Source organism: Myxine glutinosa, chromosome 4 (genome assembly GCF_964187855.1).
Source record: "Myxine glutinosa chromosome 4, kmMyxGlut1.1, whole genome shotgun sequence".
Classification (NCBI taxonomy): domain Eukaryota; kingdom Metazoa; phylum Chordata; class Myxini; order Myxiniformes; family Myxinidae; genus Myxine; species Myxine glutinosa.
In genome coordinates, this window is record NC_136264.1 from 162,154,126 (window position 1) to 162,170,414 (window position 16,289).

The following is a 16,289-nucleotide window of genomic DNA, read 5'->3' on the forward strand; positions in this document are numbered from 1 at the left end:
CTTGGTCGCCTCTTACGATGCGCAGGGATACGGTGTACCTATTGCCCTATTGCCCGGGGTACACACCAGGATCATTCATCCCAGCAAGCTGGTACTCAATTTGCCGACCTCGGAAGGATGACAGGCTGAGTCAACCCCCCTGGCGTTAATTCAGCGATCGACCAGGATTCGAACCCAGGATCCTAGGATCCCAAGCTGGCACCCTAACCGCTAAGCCAACACCAGGTCATGTCAGGTAAACATGTGATAACTTGAGAACAGCTGTAGGCAACTGACATACAGACAGACAGCCAGACAGACAGACAAACAGAGACAGAATAATGCACAAGACCAACCAATATACTTGAAAAATCTCCGATTTTCGCAAGCAACAAGAAATATGTCGTGCAAAGCACGATACTTGCGAAATCCCTAAAATAAGTTGTTCGTCTATGATGACCTCAAAATAAATTGGTGGTTGAATTCAGTTACCTGGTATGCAAATCCTTTAAAAATTTCAAGTCAATCAGATAAAAATTGAGGATTTTAGAAATTTGGCCTATGTTGACCTTTTGGCCTATGTTGACCTTTTGGCCGATGTTGACCTTTTGGCCTCTGTTGACCTCAAATAGTTGGTGGTTGGTTTCAGTAAACTGATATGCAAATCCTATTCAGATTTCAAGTCAATCGGATGAAAATTGAGGATTTTAGAAATTTGAAAAAAGTGGTTGACCTTTGGCCTATGTTGACCTTTTGGGGAAGTTGATCTCACAAATAGTTGGTGGTTGAATTCAGTTCGCTGATATGAAAATCCCATTCAAATTCCAAGTCAATCGGATAAAAATTGAGGATTTTAGAAATCTGAAAAAAGTGTTTGACCTTTGGCCTATGTTAATCTCAAAAATAGTTGCTGGTTGAATCAGTTTACTGATATGAAAATCCCATTCAAATTTCAAGTCAATCGGATGAAAATTGAGGATTTTAGGAATTCGAAAAAAGTGGTTGACCTTTGGCCTATTTTGACCTTTTGGCCTATGCTGATCTCAAAAATAGTTGGTGGTTGAATTCAGTTAGCTGATATGTAAATCCTATTCAAATTTCAAGTCAATCGGATGAAAATTGAGGATTTTAGACATTTGAAAGAAAGTGGTTGACCTTTGGCCGAAGTTGACCTTTTGGCCTATGCTGTTCTCAAAAATAGTTGTTGGTTGAATTCAGTTAGCTGATATGAAAATCCTATTCAAATGTCAAGTTAATCGTTTGAAAATTGAGGATTTTAGAAATTCGAAAAAAGTGGTTGACCTTTGGCCTATATTGACCTTTTGGCCTATGCTGATCTCAAAAATAGTTGGTGGTTGACTTCAGTTAGCTGATATGAAAATCCTATTCAAATGTCAAGTTAATCGTTTGATAATTGAGGATTTTAGAAATTTGAAAAAGGTTTCTGACCCTTTTGCTATGCTGACCCTTTTGACCTCAAACATATGTAAGATTTTGTCAGACCAAGAACTCCACCATTTGGTGAAGTTTCGTGAAGATCGGTTTAAAATTGTGACCTGTAGGCAAGTATAAGTGAGCGGACAGACAAATATACACACACACAAACTAGATGGTGTTCATGGAATACTTACCATGCGCAGTCAACTTATTGCGAACCAACTCTTCTGTTTTTGAGCCTTTTTTTTTTCTTTGATCCAATATGGCTGCCAACCTGCCATACCACGTGAGCGATGACATCATAAATTTATATTCTCACATATAATTGTTGCATAGATCACGCTTAATACATTTCAAACTGATCAGACGAAGCGTTGTCCCTTTCAAATTATGACGTCATAATTATGGCACCAATGACATCATCATCAACATATCTTATTCCCCATGGTGAGTACTTGACAATGAGCCATATTTAAATTTTTCCCATTGAGCGGTTTGGGAGATATAGAGGTGTAATGTTTTTCCAAGATGGCGTCCATACCACGTGACCTATGACGTCATAATTATGAATTTTAAAAATTATACAGGTGGAGGCGCTTCTATGGTAAACTTTCTTGTCAATCGGACCAACGGTTGCCAAGAAAATGAATTATTAAAATGCAGACATGTACCGCACACGTATATAACTGAATGCTTAACCCCACTTTTCGCTTCACAAGTGCAGGGTAACTAGAACGGGACTCAGTCGAGAGCCTTTTTGGCCATATCACTCAATGGTGAAGAATCACTTTAAAAATTAAATAATTCTCCTATCCGAATCCATATTGAGATCTTCACCAAAATCGAATCGATTTTTCCTTGTCACACACAACCTGTCCAACAAGTTTCGTCCAAATCCATCCATAACTTTTTGCGATATCCCACAATGCATAGTTTTTTGCCCTGTCTCCCAATGGTGAAGAATCACTTAACTATTAAATAATTCTCATATCCAAATCCATATTCAGATCTTCACCAAAATCGAATCTATTTGTCCATGTCAGACACCCAACCGGTCCACCAGGTTTCGTCCAAATCCGTCCACAACTTTTTGAAATATCATGCGTGAAGACAAGGGAGGAGAATAGTCAGGGCACAGCCATCCACCGTCACCCAGAATGCGAGCAGGCACAAGGTGGAATCGTCAGCGCACAAGAGACAATCGGCAGAGTTCACGAGGAGAAGAAGAAGGAGGATCCAAAAGAGAGAGAGAGAGAGGACAAAACTGCTGCCAAAATTCCCCACATCTATTATTTCAGGCCGCCAAAAAGACAGGATGACGTTTCTTTGCCTAGACTGTACGATTTGCATAGTTTAATCACGCCATTGTATCAGTATCTTTCCTCTTGCTTTCTTTCCTCTTCTCTTTCTTCTCCTCTTCTCTTTCCTCTTCAAATCTTTCCTCTTCTCCAATGGCTTGATCTCTGATCATCAATTTGGTTTCAGACCAGGTCACTCTACTCTGGACATGCTGCTTCTGCTGTCTCAACAATGGATGGAGGTCCTCAATGCCAAACAGGAAATTAGAGCTGTCCCCCTTGACATATCAAGTGCCTTCGATACGGTCTGGCACCCCGCTCTGCTCACCAAACTCTCCTCTTTTGGTATCCATGGAAATCTCCACGCATGGCTGGCGGACTTCCTCTCTAGTCGTAGTCAACGTGTGGCCCTGAATGGGTTTCTCTCATCTCCCCTTCCTGTTCAGGCTGGAGTTCCCCAAGGCAGTGTTCTGGGCCCTGTGCTTTTTCTCGTCTTCATCAATGATCTCTCTGACTCTCTTGAAAATCTTCTCTATCTCTTTGCTGATGACTTCACTCTCTGCCGCTCCATTCTTCATCCCTCAGATCGGCAGTCTGCAGCCTCCTCACTCTCTGCAGACCTGGACAAAATCACAAACTGGGTCAAACAAGTGGAACATGTGTTACAGGGTCCTCTACAATCCCCTGGTCTCGGAAACCTCCGAACCCCGAGAGGAACCCCGGCAGAAAAATATGTTACCCTGTGGTGAAAATAATAGTGAAACCACACCAATGATTAATTATAAATGAACAAACTTGTATTATAAATCACACACAGGTAACGGTACAACAAATGGCCATTAAGAGTGCACGTTATATATCTCTTATATACAGTCAGGTCACTCACGGCGCGGTCAGCGAGTGCAACGACACTCCTCAATGTCTCTATGACTTTTCCCAAGGTGAATGGGATTCGCTCCAGCGGTCGATGGAACGAAATCCGGTCGAAGCCCGAATCTTGCTCTCCAGTCGATCTCTGAAGCGTGTACAGTGGGTTCCCGCCAAACTGTACAACGGCGTCCTCCAGAGGCACACCTTCACCGCTCCCTCAGCAAACCGCAACGTAATTGTAGACGAAGCGGTCGCACACACCCATCCCCGGCAGAGGGTAGGATGTTGGGGTGAAGATGACACGAAGCAAACCTTCACAGGTGTCCGACGCACGGGGTGTAAGATGGCCGACGGCTTTGGCTTGAGCCGATGCAACGAGACAGGATTCGTCAGAATCTCAGTGCCCCAAATCTGTCTACGCAGATTTCTCCACTCCAACGAATATACTTATCGCTGGATGTCCCTTCCAGGAACTCAAAATCCCCTCGCGGCTGTCGGTAAACCTCACTCGTTACAGAGCGCTGACGTCACGCGTCTTCTCCGACTTTTCTCGCCCTGCTTCTTCCTCTTCCTCATTGTCTTCTCCTTCGGTTTCCTGTTTCACTTGCAGTTATCCTTTTTAACTTTTGATAACCGTTCGTGAATAATAAACCTTGTGAAACTAATAATAATACATAATATCAGAAACATGTCCAGTGGGTGAAAACCAGCCCAGCGGAAGTGACGAATCCGTAACACATGTCTTTCTATCCTGACAAGTCTCACACTCTTACTATGTCTCTCCGAAAAGACCGACTGGACAACCTTCCCATCCACTTTCTGAATAATCCTCTCCAAGAAGTTCTGTGTCACTCAAGCTTTTGAGTCTCACTATCTGCCATGATCTTTCCTGGGAAAACCACTTTTCAAATCTGGCCTCCAAAGCCAGTCGCCGACTGGGCATCCTCCGTCATGCGAAGTCCTTCCTTGACACACCTGAGCTCCTCACCACATACAAGGCTTTCATCCGCAGCTCAATGGAATACTGTTCTCCCCTCTGGGCCGGTGCTCCTGCCTCTCACCTAGCTCGGCTTCACGCTGTTGAAACCAAATCTTTCAGAATCATTGGAATCTCCCGCGATGAAGCTAACTCCGAGGGCCTTTCACTTACTCACCGCAGGCAGGTTGGTGGTCTTTCTGTCTTCTACCGACTCCTCTCCGGCCTTGCTCCCCCAGCCCTCTCTGGGTTCTGTCCCCCAAATATTCCTACAGGTCGCACAAGATCTGCCTGCAACCCTCTTATGGTTATACTGCCAAAATCAAGACTCTGCTCACCTTCACTCCTTCATTCCTCTTTTCTCCCGCCTCTGGAACAAACTCCCTCACTCTCTTCAATCCCACTCCTCCTTCCACGTCTTTAAAACAGTTGTTCACCACCATCTCTTATCTTCCCCCATCCAAAACCTTCATCTTTTCTACCCCCGCCAATTTCACCCCAGATCCACTTTTCTGAAATACAGGCAGTCCCCGAGTCCCGAACGCCCGACTTACGAACGCCCGTACTTACGTACTGACCTCCATAAAGCCTATTATTTATAAAAAAAAAAAAAAAAAAAAAAAAAAATATACACACACACACACACACACACACACACACACACACACACACACACACACACACACACACCACACACCACACACCACACACCACACACACACACACAGATTTGTGGTTGGGAGTAAATCCAAATGACTCCATGGTAAGATCTCCAACCTTTAATTGAACAAACAATGACTCAACGTTTCGATTAACAACATGTGAAGCCACACGCCTCCGTTAATCTTCCTCAAGAGTGATAAAATCATCTCAACATCCCCTTATATGCAAAGTGGGTGGGGTATATGCAAAGTGGGGTGGGCAAAGCTGGACAGCCAATGAAACCGTATCACACCGCTCTCATGAACGGAGACGTTTTTGACCAAATTCAAAAATCAACCGCATATTAGCGGCTTAAAAGTATCACACCGCTCTCATGAACGGAGACGTTATTGACCAAATTCAAAAATCAACCGCATATTAGCGGCTTAAAATAATCCTGTAAGCAATGCTGGATTATAACTCAAGTGTTTAGAAAATCAGGAACAATCATTACATTTAATTAAAAGTTAAACTTGCAAATAATTAAATTGTAAATTAAATTAAAACTAAATATATTAAAGCAAAAATTTTTTTAAAGATAAAATAAAATTGCCATAATATCGAGATCATCACATGTGGCCCTATGCGGTAAAGGGGAATGCGGGAAGGAGAGGGGTTATAGGGGGGGATAGAATGGGGGGGGGGGGGGAACTAGAGAGGGGGGTTTGGGAGAGGGATGGTTTGGGGGGAGGGGAGGGGGCAAATTGTCCGAATAAAAACCTTGTGTGACATATTATGTGGACTCGTTGTTCAAAGTACAGTATGCCTGCTTCGTTTACACAAGAGTGGGTCAAACGCTACCGGTAAGTCAACTACCTCTTGTGTGATCGAGGTAACAGTTTCTTCCGTGTGCCAAGCCTCCAAAACACGTCTTCTGTTTCTGTTGGGTGTGGAACCCAAAATATTAACCCTATCCCATAAAGGTGTGTGGCCTTCCTTAAGGCCGTGTTTGGCAATAGCAGATCTGCTGGGATAATTACATTCAAATGCTTTTTGGTGTTCAGCAATACGTTGACCAAAGGTCCTTCCGGTTTCACCCACATACTCAGCTCCACAACCACAGGGCACTACGTATACCACCCCTGACCTATCCTTCCTTGGAAGCTTGTCCTTGACCCTCATAAGGGCTTGGCGAAGGGTGAAAACCGGTGTGAAACTCACCCTCACTCCTGCCGATTTCAAAATTCTGCCGACCCTCTGTGAAACCCCCGGTACAAAAGGGAGAACACACAAACCCTTTGGTTCTCTCGGTCTCAGCCTGTTGTGTGGGGAAGCCCTTGTCGTTTTCCTGTTGGGTAGCAAGCTGTCAGGATAACCATTTGCCCTTAACACATTTTGAAGATGGTCCACCTCACTCATCTTGTCTTCAAAGGTAGATGGTAACTCACGTGCTCTTTTTGAGAGGGTGTGCACCACCGATCTTTTGTGTTCCATTGGATGGCAAGAATTGAAATCAAGGTAGCGATCAGTGTGTGTTGGTTTTCTGTTCACCGTTACCTTTAAGGCTCCTTTGGGATCCCTTGCTACGAGTGTATCCAGGAAGGGAAGGGCTCCATTTTTCTCCTCTTCAATGGTGAAATTAATGGAGGAAAAAGTTTTATTTATGGTCTCATGTATGATGCCCACCTCATCAGAGTGACAGATGACAAATGTGTCATCCACGTACCGGAACCAAACACGTGGTTGCACTAACAGGGCTGGAATGGTGCGTTCCTCCAAATCCTCCATCACCATGTTGGCAATCACAGCCGATACCGGGGAACCCATAGCGGTGCCATAAACCTGCTTGTAATATACCTCATTAAATACAAAGTAGGTGGAAGAGAGGCAGGTAGAAAGCATGTCACAGACGTCCATCGGGCTTAAAGCTCCCGCAGTCTCTTTCCATCGATCATCTTCCATCAAACGCCGGTTTGCCACCTCAATCGCCAGGGCTATGGGCACGTTGGTAAATAAAGACACAACATCAAACGAAACCATGGTCTCTTGTGCTTCGATGGTGAGCTGCTTCACTCTTTCAGCAAATGCTGTGCTATTGTGCACGGTTCGCTCTGTTGTCCCCACCAAATACTTCAAAATGTTTGCCAAAAACTTGGATAGAGCATATGACGGACGGACCATTAATACAGGAAACGATTAACCGTAGCGGAAATCCCTCTTTGTGCACTTTCGGTAGCCCGTAGGCCCTGGGAGCCACGCCCTTACTGCTTTACAGACGTTTGTACGCCGCAGCTGATAGTCTACCAGTCGCTTTTAATCTGGCAAGCATTGAGTTTAACCTTCGTTCCTCCTTCTTCGTTGGATCTGCGGTTAACCGTTCACAAGTACTTTGGTCCACCAACATATCCTGCATTTTGTTGGTGTATACAAGACGATCCATGAGCACCGTTGCCCGTCCTTTGTCCGCTGGTAAGAACACCACGTCATCCATGTTGCGTAACTCTCGTAAAGCTTGTTGTTCTTTCGGGTCCAAATTGAAATTGTTGCGTGAAAATTGCGGAGGGCGAAGTAAAACAGTCGCCACTCGTGATCTGATTTCGTTCTTGGTGGCGTTATCAAGATTCATCATCGCAGATTCCACCCGTGATACAATGGTGTCTTTCGGAACAAATCGGGGAGTGATGGCAAAATTAAGGCCCTTCTGCAATAAGCTGGTTTGTGCCTGCGAGAGCTGCGTACTCGACCGGTTAACCACCCACCGGTTCCGAAGAATGTTCACATCAACGACGGGAGTCATGCGATGTGTGGTTTCATCAACCAATGTTGTGAACTTTCGTTGATGTCGTTTCCCCACCGATGTCCGAGTGTGCTCCGCGAAAGTGTGAGCTCTCCGTTGTACTCGATCCCATAACTCGCCAGGTAGTCTTGGCGCAATAGTACGAGCCAACTGTTGCACATGGTCATACCGTTTAGCGAGGCGATGGTGGCAGTTTGAAATGCGCAAACGAAGAAACCTCCGTCCTGTTGCCTGCATGATCTGCTTAGCTTTCAAACCCGGCATGGGAGGTCTGAAACGTAGAGGCTTCGGAAGAATGTTCCGTTCCAAACAGAGATGGTTAAACCGAAGATGTGCCTTCGTTACTTCGGTCCGCTCCACAAGGTTGGTGTAATGATGGCATCTCTTGGCAATGTCCTGCCCATGGCTTTCGCCAATAATTATAAGCAAAGATTTGCGGTTGGGAGTAAATCCAAATGACTCCATGGTAAGATCTCCAACCTTTAATTGAACAAACAATGACTCAACGTTTCGATTAACAACATGTGAAGCCACACGCCTCCGTTAATCTTCCTCAAGAGTGATAAAATCATCTCAACATCCCCTTATATGCAAAGTGGGCGGGGTATATGCAAAGTGGGGTGGGCAAAGCTGGACAGCCAATGAAACCGTATCACACCGCTCTCGTGAACGGAGACGTTATTGACCAAATTCAAAAATCAACTGCATATTAACGGCTTAAAATAATCCTGTAAGCAATGCTGGATTATAACTCAAGTGTTTAGAAAATCAGGAACAATCATTACATTTAATTAAAAGTTAAACTTGCAAATAATTAAATTGTAAATTAAATTAAAACTGTAAATATATTAAAGCAAAAAATTTTTTTTAAGATAAAATAAAATTGCCATAATATCGAGATCATCACATGTGGCCCTATGCGGTAAAGGGGAATGCGGGAAGGAGCGGGTTATAGGGGGGGATAGAATGGGGGGGGGGGGGGGGGGAACCAGAGAGGGGGGTTTGGGAGAGGGATGGTTATGTTATGATAAATGGTTATGATAAATGGAGAGGGATGGTTTGATAAATGTTAGCTCTTTCACGAGCCTCGATTCTGTATACAACCAATATATATATTATATATATTAATATATATATTATATATATTATATATATATTGGTTGTATACATAATCGAGGCTCGTGAAAGAGCTAACATTTATCACTCAGAAAAAAAAATCAAACAGACACACAAAGTATATCATAAGGGGAGTGGTAGACAAGAGAAAGATGAGAAAAGCTCTGTTCAAGCCACCCTTGATGTTTACTTTAAGAAAATTGACCAGCAACAGGTCCATCCTCTCCAGCACCAGGTCCATCCTCTCCAACACCAGGCCCATCATCTCGGAGAGATATATCAAGGTATGATCGTTTCAAGGTTTGCAAGACATCAATTGGAACGAGAGTAAGTGTTAACCTTTAATCATTATCTTTTCTTTTCTATCTAAACAGTTTACGAAATGTTTCTTTCATGTTTTTTATACCTATAGATGTTTTAGGTAAAATATATACTATATACTAAGACAAGCATTTGACTAATTGACGCTAGATGTGAACCGTACGCAACTGTTCCGACTTACATACAAATTCGACTTACAGACGGACTTAAAAATGGAACTCGTTCGTAACCCTGGGACTGCCTGTACCAACTTCTTTCCTGGAAGTCCTTGCAGTGTCCTTGTGTTTTATACTTCTCCCACCCTCCCCCCCCCCCCCCCCCTTCCCACACCTCCTCCCCCCAAGCCCTCTCCCTCCCACAGATCTCCCGATGTCCCTGCTCTCAAATGTTGTGTTTGTGTGCTTCCCCTTCTCTCCCCATCTTGTCTACCGCTCCCCTTATTATATACTTTGTGTGTCTGTTTGATTTTTTTTTTGTGTGTGTGATAAAAGTAAGCTCTTTCACGAGCCTCGATTCTGTATACAAAAAAGAAAAACAAAAAGTATGGCCAGTTTAAAATGAAGCTGATTGGTTGATTTATGTAATAAAAAAGGAAAACACAATTTAATGAACACACATCTGAGTTAATGTTTAAAAAAAAAATGGATATATGATCTGTCTCTGTCCTAAGAGAACGAAGTGCAAGAGTTAACTTCCCCTTCCCCCCCAACGGCTTGGTGGGCATGCGTAGTAGTCGTAATCGTAGTCATAGTGGTGGTGGTGGTCCTCTAATGGAAAATATTTATCTTTTGCAAACAATGTATTAAATGAACCCCTTTAACGCAACAGACATGTGACTGTCAACAGGCACGTGGAGTGGCGTGAGTAGCATGCAAGACTGTGCCTGGCTGGGGTATAAATAATTTCTTCTTCTTCTTCTGGTACGTCTACCTCCTACAATCCTAAAGACCGAAGCTCCTTTGGTTGCTCGCTTGTTCAACCTCCGACTGGGAAGCTAGGTTTGTTGCCAGCTGAGTTTTTGTATTTCTCACATTTCAAAGATGAGGCTGTTCAAATCTCAATTTGTCTCCACACTGTGGCATTACAAATTATGTATTGCCATGGGGAACATTCGGTTATTGCATCGTTAAATACGGGACATTCGGTTATTGCATCGTTAAATACGGGACATTCGGTTATTGCATCGTTAAATACTGGACATTCGGTTGAAGTACCAGTTTGGAACCCAGTTGTGCATTGTAAACACGTGCATTATGGAAACATCTGAAAGATGGCAAGCGTGGTTAAGTTTGGCCTAAAGCCCAATCCTAAGGGGATACAGCAGTAGGAAATCTCATGGGCTTCTCTCGGTCTCACTCGTACAGGTGATTTTATTGCTGTGTTGGCATGGTAACTATGAAGTAGCTGCTGCTAAACAGGCTGGAAAGGGAAATGTGTTGAAGGGATATCTGTGGCAGTGATTGCATAGTGGATAACAAGAAAGAAGAATAACAGTAATATGAAAGTGATGTTATTCCGTCTGTAAACATTTAAAGTTTGGATCCATCACAAGCTCTTGTCCTCTGCTTGATTCCCTGCCCGTTCCTATCACAGGTGCTCGGAACCCATGCACATCAGCAGGAATTTGAATTGAACCACAACAAGCCGACTGCGTTCTCTCTTCCTGGAGCTCCTCCACCTCTCCGCCCCATGGGAATCCCTCCGGCTTTTTTACCGCCTCCTCCCATACCCCCACCCCCTGTCAGTGTGGGACCTCCACACGTCCCTCCTCCAGGTGAGGTTTGAGTCTTGCATCTCTTTGTCTCTTCAGCCTTGTTTTCCTGTCTGTGTCTTGTGTCATGAGCATGAGATGATCCAAAGTTTTTGGCAATTGCTGTTTATTGAACACTTTCCTATGCTGTAGTGCATTCCAACATGAAAATCTGCTCGTTGGATTTTTTTTTTCTTCCCATGGAGATGTAATGCCTTCTGCATACTTAGGTTTTGCCAAATATTTTTTTATGAATACCTTGTGCTTTCCAAATCCGTCCTAACCCTTCAGCAGGTTGTCATAAAATGTTTCAAACAAATCTTTCCTCCACTGGTGAAGATTTTACTCAGAGGGCAGTTTGAGGCCCCTCCCTCTCTAACCCTCCTTTCCCAACCGAGAGTTTTCTTTTGATTACTAACCAACACTAATTTCCTTGCCATTGCTTTACTGTTCAATTTCCTTAGATGTGATTGGTTTGCCTCTGAGAGTATGGTTTGCCTCCAGTCCTCTGAGGTGTCGTCATTAGAATGAGTTCTGAATCCAAACCCTAAGGAAACACCTGCTTCTGACTCAAATTCGGTGTGTGTGTGTGTGTGTGTGTGTGTGTGTGTGTGTGTGTGTGTGTGTGTGTGTGTGAGTGTGTGTGTGTGTGTGTGTGTGTGTGTGTGTGTGTGTGTGTGTGTGTGTGTGTGTGTGTGTGTGTGTGTGTGTGCGCGCTGTGTAAATGGGGGTGGGATTTTCTTGTACTTGCGATGTTATCGTTCGCCGTTTGAGCATGCACATATGGTGTCCATTATGTCAGTATTATGTTTCTTACTTCGAAGTTTGCAATAAAACGTGGATCATGGCGTTGTTGCAAGCAAGCTGTGGATAGTCGATTGCCAGCGACAATTCTGGCATTCGATGATGTATTGTCCAGATGATAGTGAATTTATCCCAGGATATGCCTTCATACCCAAGTGGTGCTTCACAGCTGCAAAGTTAATTAGCATAAAAAGGTTACTTATTCTGTTCGTTTTCCCCCTTCCCCCACTAAAATCGCTGAACAGTAATTTAGTATTAATACACCTGGTTTTTCTCAGAAATATCTCCTCTGTTTAATTTGTAATCTTCCCCTCTTCTCTCTCTCTCTCTCTCTCTGTCTCTCCTTTTTTCCTCTTCTTCCTTTTTTCCTTCTTCGTCCTCTTTCTCTCCTCTTCTCCCTTGTCTTTCTATCATCTTCTTCCTCTTCTTCTCTAATATTTTCCTCCTCCATTCACTTGTCTTCTCTCTGTGGTGCTCTGACCAGATGCAGTTCAGTGTTGCCTAAGTGGTAGCCGTATGCCAAGGATTTTACTGGGTGATGTGTCCTTTCCAGCAGTAGTAAGGGCATGATTGTGAATTTGACCAGGGTCCACTGATGACTTGTCTACTCTTCCCAAAAGACACCATGGGATGTTGTGGTACACATATCATTTTATATTGATAAATGGTCATGTTGTGTAACATTTGTCTCCCTCCTCCAAAACCTGGTGGTACCTTGTTAAGTCTTGTCTCCGGAGTATGCTCCCCTCCATCCCTTCCCTCACTTCAAATGGCACCACAGCCGACTCCGCTCATGAGAAGGCCAAATGCCTCAATTCAGTGTTTGCTTACAAATCTTGTATCACCAACCCCTTGCTCTCTGTATCCACCCCAACCAATTGCACCCAACTGCTCCTGGACTCTGCGTCATTTGCACCTGAGATTATGGAGAACTCTGGCAACCCTCGACACTGATTTTGCATCTGGGCCGGACGGCATCAGCTCACGTGTCCTAAAAATCTTCTCTGCTGCTTTTACACTTCTTCTCGCTCTGCCCTTTCCCCCTGTCATTTGCCCTAGGTCATCTTCCATCTGCTTGGAAATCAGCCAAAATTACTGCATGACATAAAAGGTGCAAAAAACGGATCCCTTTACTATAGACCTTTTGGCTGAGTTCCAATCATCATTGAGGTCAGGGACTCCATCATTGCAGTTGATATGAATTCCTTCCTTTTCTCCAATGATCTCATCTCAGATCACCAATTTGGTTTCAGACCAGGTCACTCCACCTTGGACGTGCTGCTTCTACTCACCCAAAAATGGATGGAGGCCTCACTGTCAGACATGAGATCAGGGCCTTCTCTTAGGACATATCTCAAGCTTCCAATACAGTCTGACATCCTATCCTGCCTTGCTCTACAATCTCTTTGCCTATGGGATTGAAGGCCAATTCCACTCCTGGATTACTGACTTCCTCAACTCTCGTAGCCAACGAGTGTCTCTCCAGGGAATCCTTTCATCTTCTCTCCCCGTCTGGGCTGGAGTAACCCAAGGCAGTCTTCGAGGCCCCATCCTATTCTTGATCTTCATCAATGATCTCTCTGACTATCTGGGAAATGCACTTTATCTCTTTGCGGATAACGCCACCCTATGCCGTGACATTCCTCATCCTTCACATGGGTAGGCAGCAGCCTCTTCCCTCTCTTCAGACCATGACAAAATCACAATCTGGTCAAACGCTTGGAATATTTTTTCAATCCTGAGAAATCACACACACGCACACACACACACACACACACACACACACACACACACACACACACACACACACACACACACACACAGACACACACACACACACACACACACAGACACACACACACACACACACACTGACTGACTGACTGACTGACTGACTGACTGACTGGCTGACTGGCTGACTCACTCTTTCTCTCTCTGAAGGGACTGTATGGCAAACCCTCCTATCGACTTTCATAACAATCTGCTGGAAAAAGTTCAGTCATTCAAACTACTGGGTCTCACTCTCAGCCAGCCATGATCTTTCTTCGGCAAACCACAGTTGGGCCTCCAAAGCCACTGGGAATCCTTTGTCGTGTAATGTCCTTCCTTGGCATACCTGAACTCTTACCACCGACAAGGTCTTCATCGGAAGCTTGATGGAATACTACTCTCATCTGGGATAGTGCCGCTGCCTCAAACCATGTCCAGCTAGACCCCATGGAAACCGAGGCCTTGAATATCATTTAAATCTCCCATAAGGAATCTGAGTCTATGGGCTTATGACTTTGCCATTGCAGACAGGTCGATGGTCTCTGTCTTCTTCCACCTCCTTTCTTGTCTTGTACCATCTGCTCTTTTTGTGCTTTGCCCTCCACCCCTCTCCCCACCCTTCCCCCCACCCCCCAGATTTCTGCAAGGCAAACATCGTCAACCCCCTTCCAGTGAAACTCCCAAAATCCAGAATAACTGCTCCCCTTCATTCAATTGTTCCTCTTTTTCCCACCTGTGTAACCTACTTCCACATTCTCTTCAATCTCCTTCTTCCCTCCAGGTCTTCAAGACAGCTGTTCACCACAATCTCAGATCATCCCCCATCCAAAACCATGATCTTTTCTACCACTGTTAAACCAGTCCTCCTCCAAATTTGCAGTTTTTCCTTCTTGAGAGTTTGCTTCTTTATCCATCTTATCCACGCCCTGCATTCTCCCCTACTCCTCATTCCTCCCCACATTCCTCGTTGTTCGTCTCCATCTATTTTGTCCCTCAGCTCTGCTGTTGACATTTCTCCCTTCTCTTTCTGCTGGTCCTTTTGTTCTGTTGCGTCCTGATTCATTTCTAGCTCTTCCATGAGCCTTGGCTCTGATACCAAAAAAACGACGACGACAAAAAAAAATAGACCAAAGTCGATGGCATGCCATCGCAAATCCCCACGCTTCCCAATTAACGCAAAATTGAAAGATGGCTAAAAGTTTGAGGAATGACCCAATATCAAATTTGGAGTTAATCTTTTTCGTGTTTTGAACCCAGTGACCCAAAGTCTCCACTCCCTAAAGCATGAACCAGGGGTCAAATAAAAAAGAAAATCGTTACACATTTCATGTGTCTCCCAATGTTGATTGCATTTACTATGTTTCATTTAAAATGTTTTACAATGTTCACATAATTGCATTTTTCGGTATGACTTTTTGACCCTGCCCCAGGTTGTGGGGCCAAAATGATACGGACTATTCTCACACCTTCTTGCCATGTGTTGATCATAACTACCAAGTTTGGTGAATTTCTGTACAACGGTTTTGAAGGAGTTGGAATCGACAGACAGACAGACAGAGGGAAAGACAGACACACTGAAAGAAAGACAGACGGACGGACAGAGAGATAGACAAACAGACGGACAGACGGATGGATGGAAAAACAGACAGACAGAGCCAATTGCAATATACCCCCATTTTGTTTTTTAAGTGTGGAAATAACAATGAATGTTATCTTTGCTAATTGTGGTTATGAATGCAGGTTGAAAAAAAGTGCATTTCAGAGAGAGGAAACTGCACAAGTTTAGCCCATTATTGATGTGGAATATGCGTAACCACACAATCTAAGGTGTTTTGACACTGCACCGACAGAGTTGTATCATCATCTATAGAGACGCTGTACCAAATATGGCAATTCCAATTTTTTTATGCTTGTTGGGCAGATGAGGCTTAAATACCTACACCACTGGACAGTGTCAATAGGTATGCTTGTATATAATGCTCATGATTCCTGTGGCAAATGCAACAACGCTTGAGTGTATATACAAAGGCCGTATTGCAGTTCATATTTTATTTCCAGTTTGTTCTTATACTTTTGAACCAAGAGTCGGTTGAAGGGTGTGCCCTCCAGCGGTGCAGTCTTTTCATAGGAACACAGTTGTGCTGTTGATGCAGTGCCCCTCTGTCGTTTCGGGCAGGAATTTTGGAATTTGGCCACCACTAGTTCCCCTAGTCTTTGTTGAAACTCACTGGGATCCCTAACGCTCACTTACTAATATTAGCAGGCCAATCCCTAGCCTAACGGCAATCTGAGGGATCGTTCGTTCATTGATGCCTTCGGCTGCCTGCGAAGCATCAATCAAACGGTTTACGGTCTGGCTGAGAATGCAACCCAGACTCGACATCTCAAAGGTAAGTGTGCTGCCTCTGCACCATCCATCTGTCTGGCTATTTGCTTTACTCGAGTATGATGTTTGTTTTTTATCCCCTCTGTGTATGCATGTTGTGTATTTATTTAATAACTATCCTGTACAAATGTTAAATGCATTCA

The 16,289-nt window shown here is 44.1% G+C and overlaps 1 protein-coding gene across 1 annotated transcript in view; it reads left to right on the forward strand.

The window, feature by feature from the left end:
* FIP1L1 (factor interacting with PAPOLA and CPSF1) overlaps positions 1-16,289 on the forward strand; it is a 108,581-nt gene that overhangs the window by 45,219 nt on the left and 47,073 nt on the right. The window contains exon 12 of the mRNA XM_068113932.2: positions 11,030-11,210. Coding sequence (XP_067970033.2) covers positions 11,030-11,210 — 181 coding nt within the window. The remainder of the gene's footprint in view (positions 1-11,029; positions 11,211-16,289) is intronic.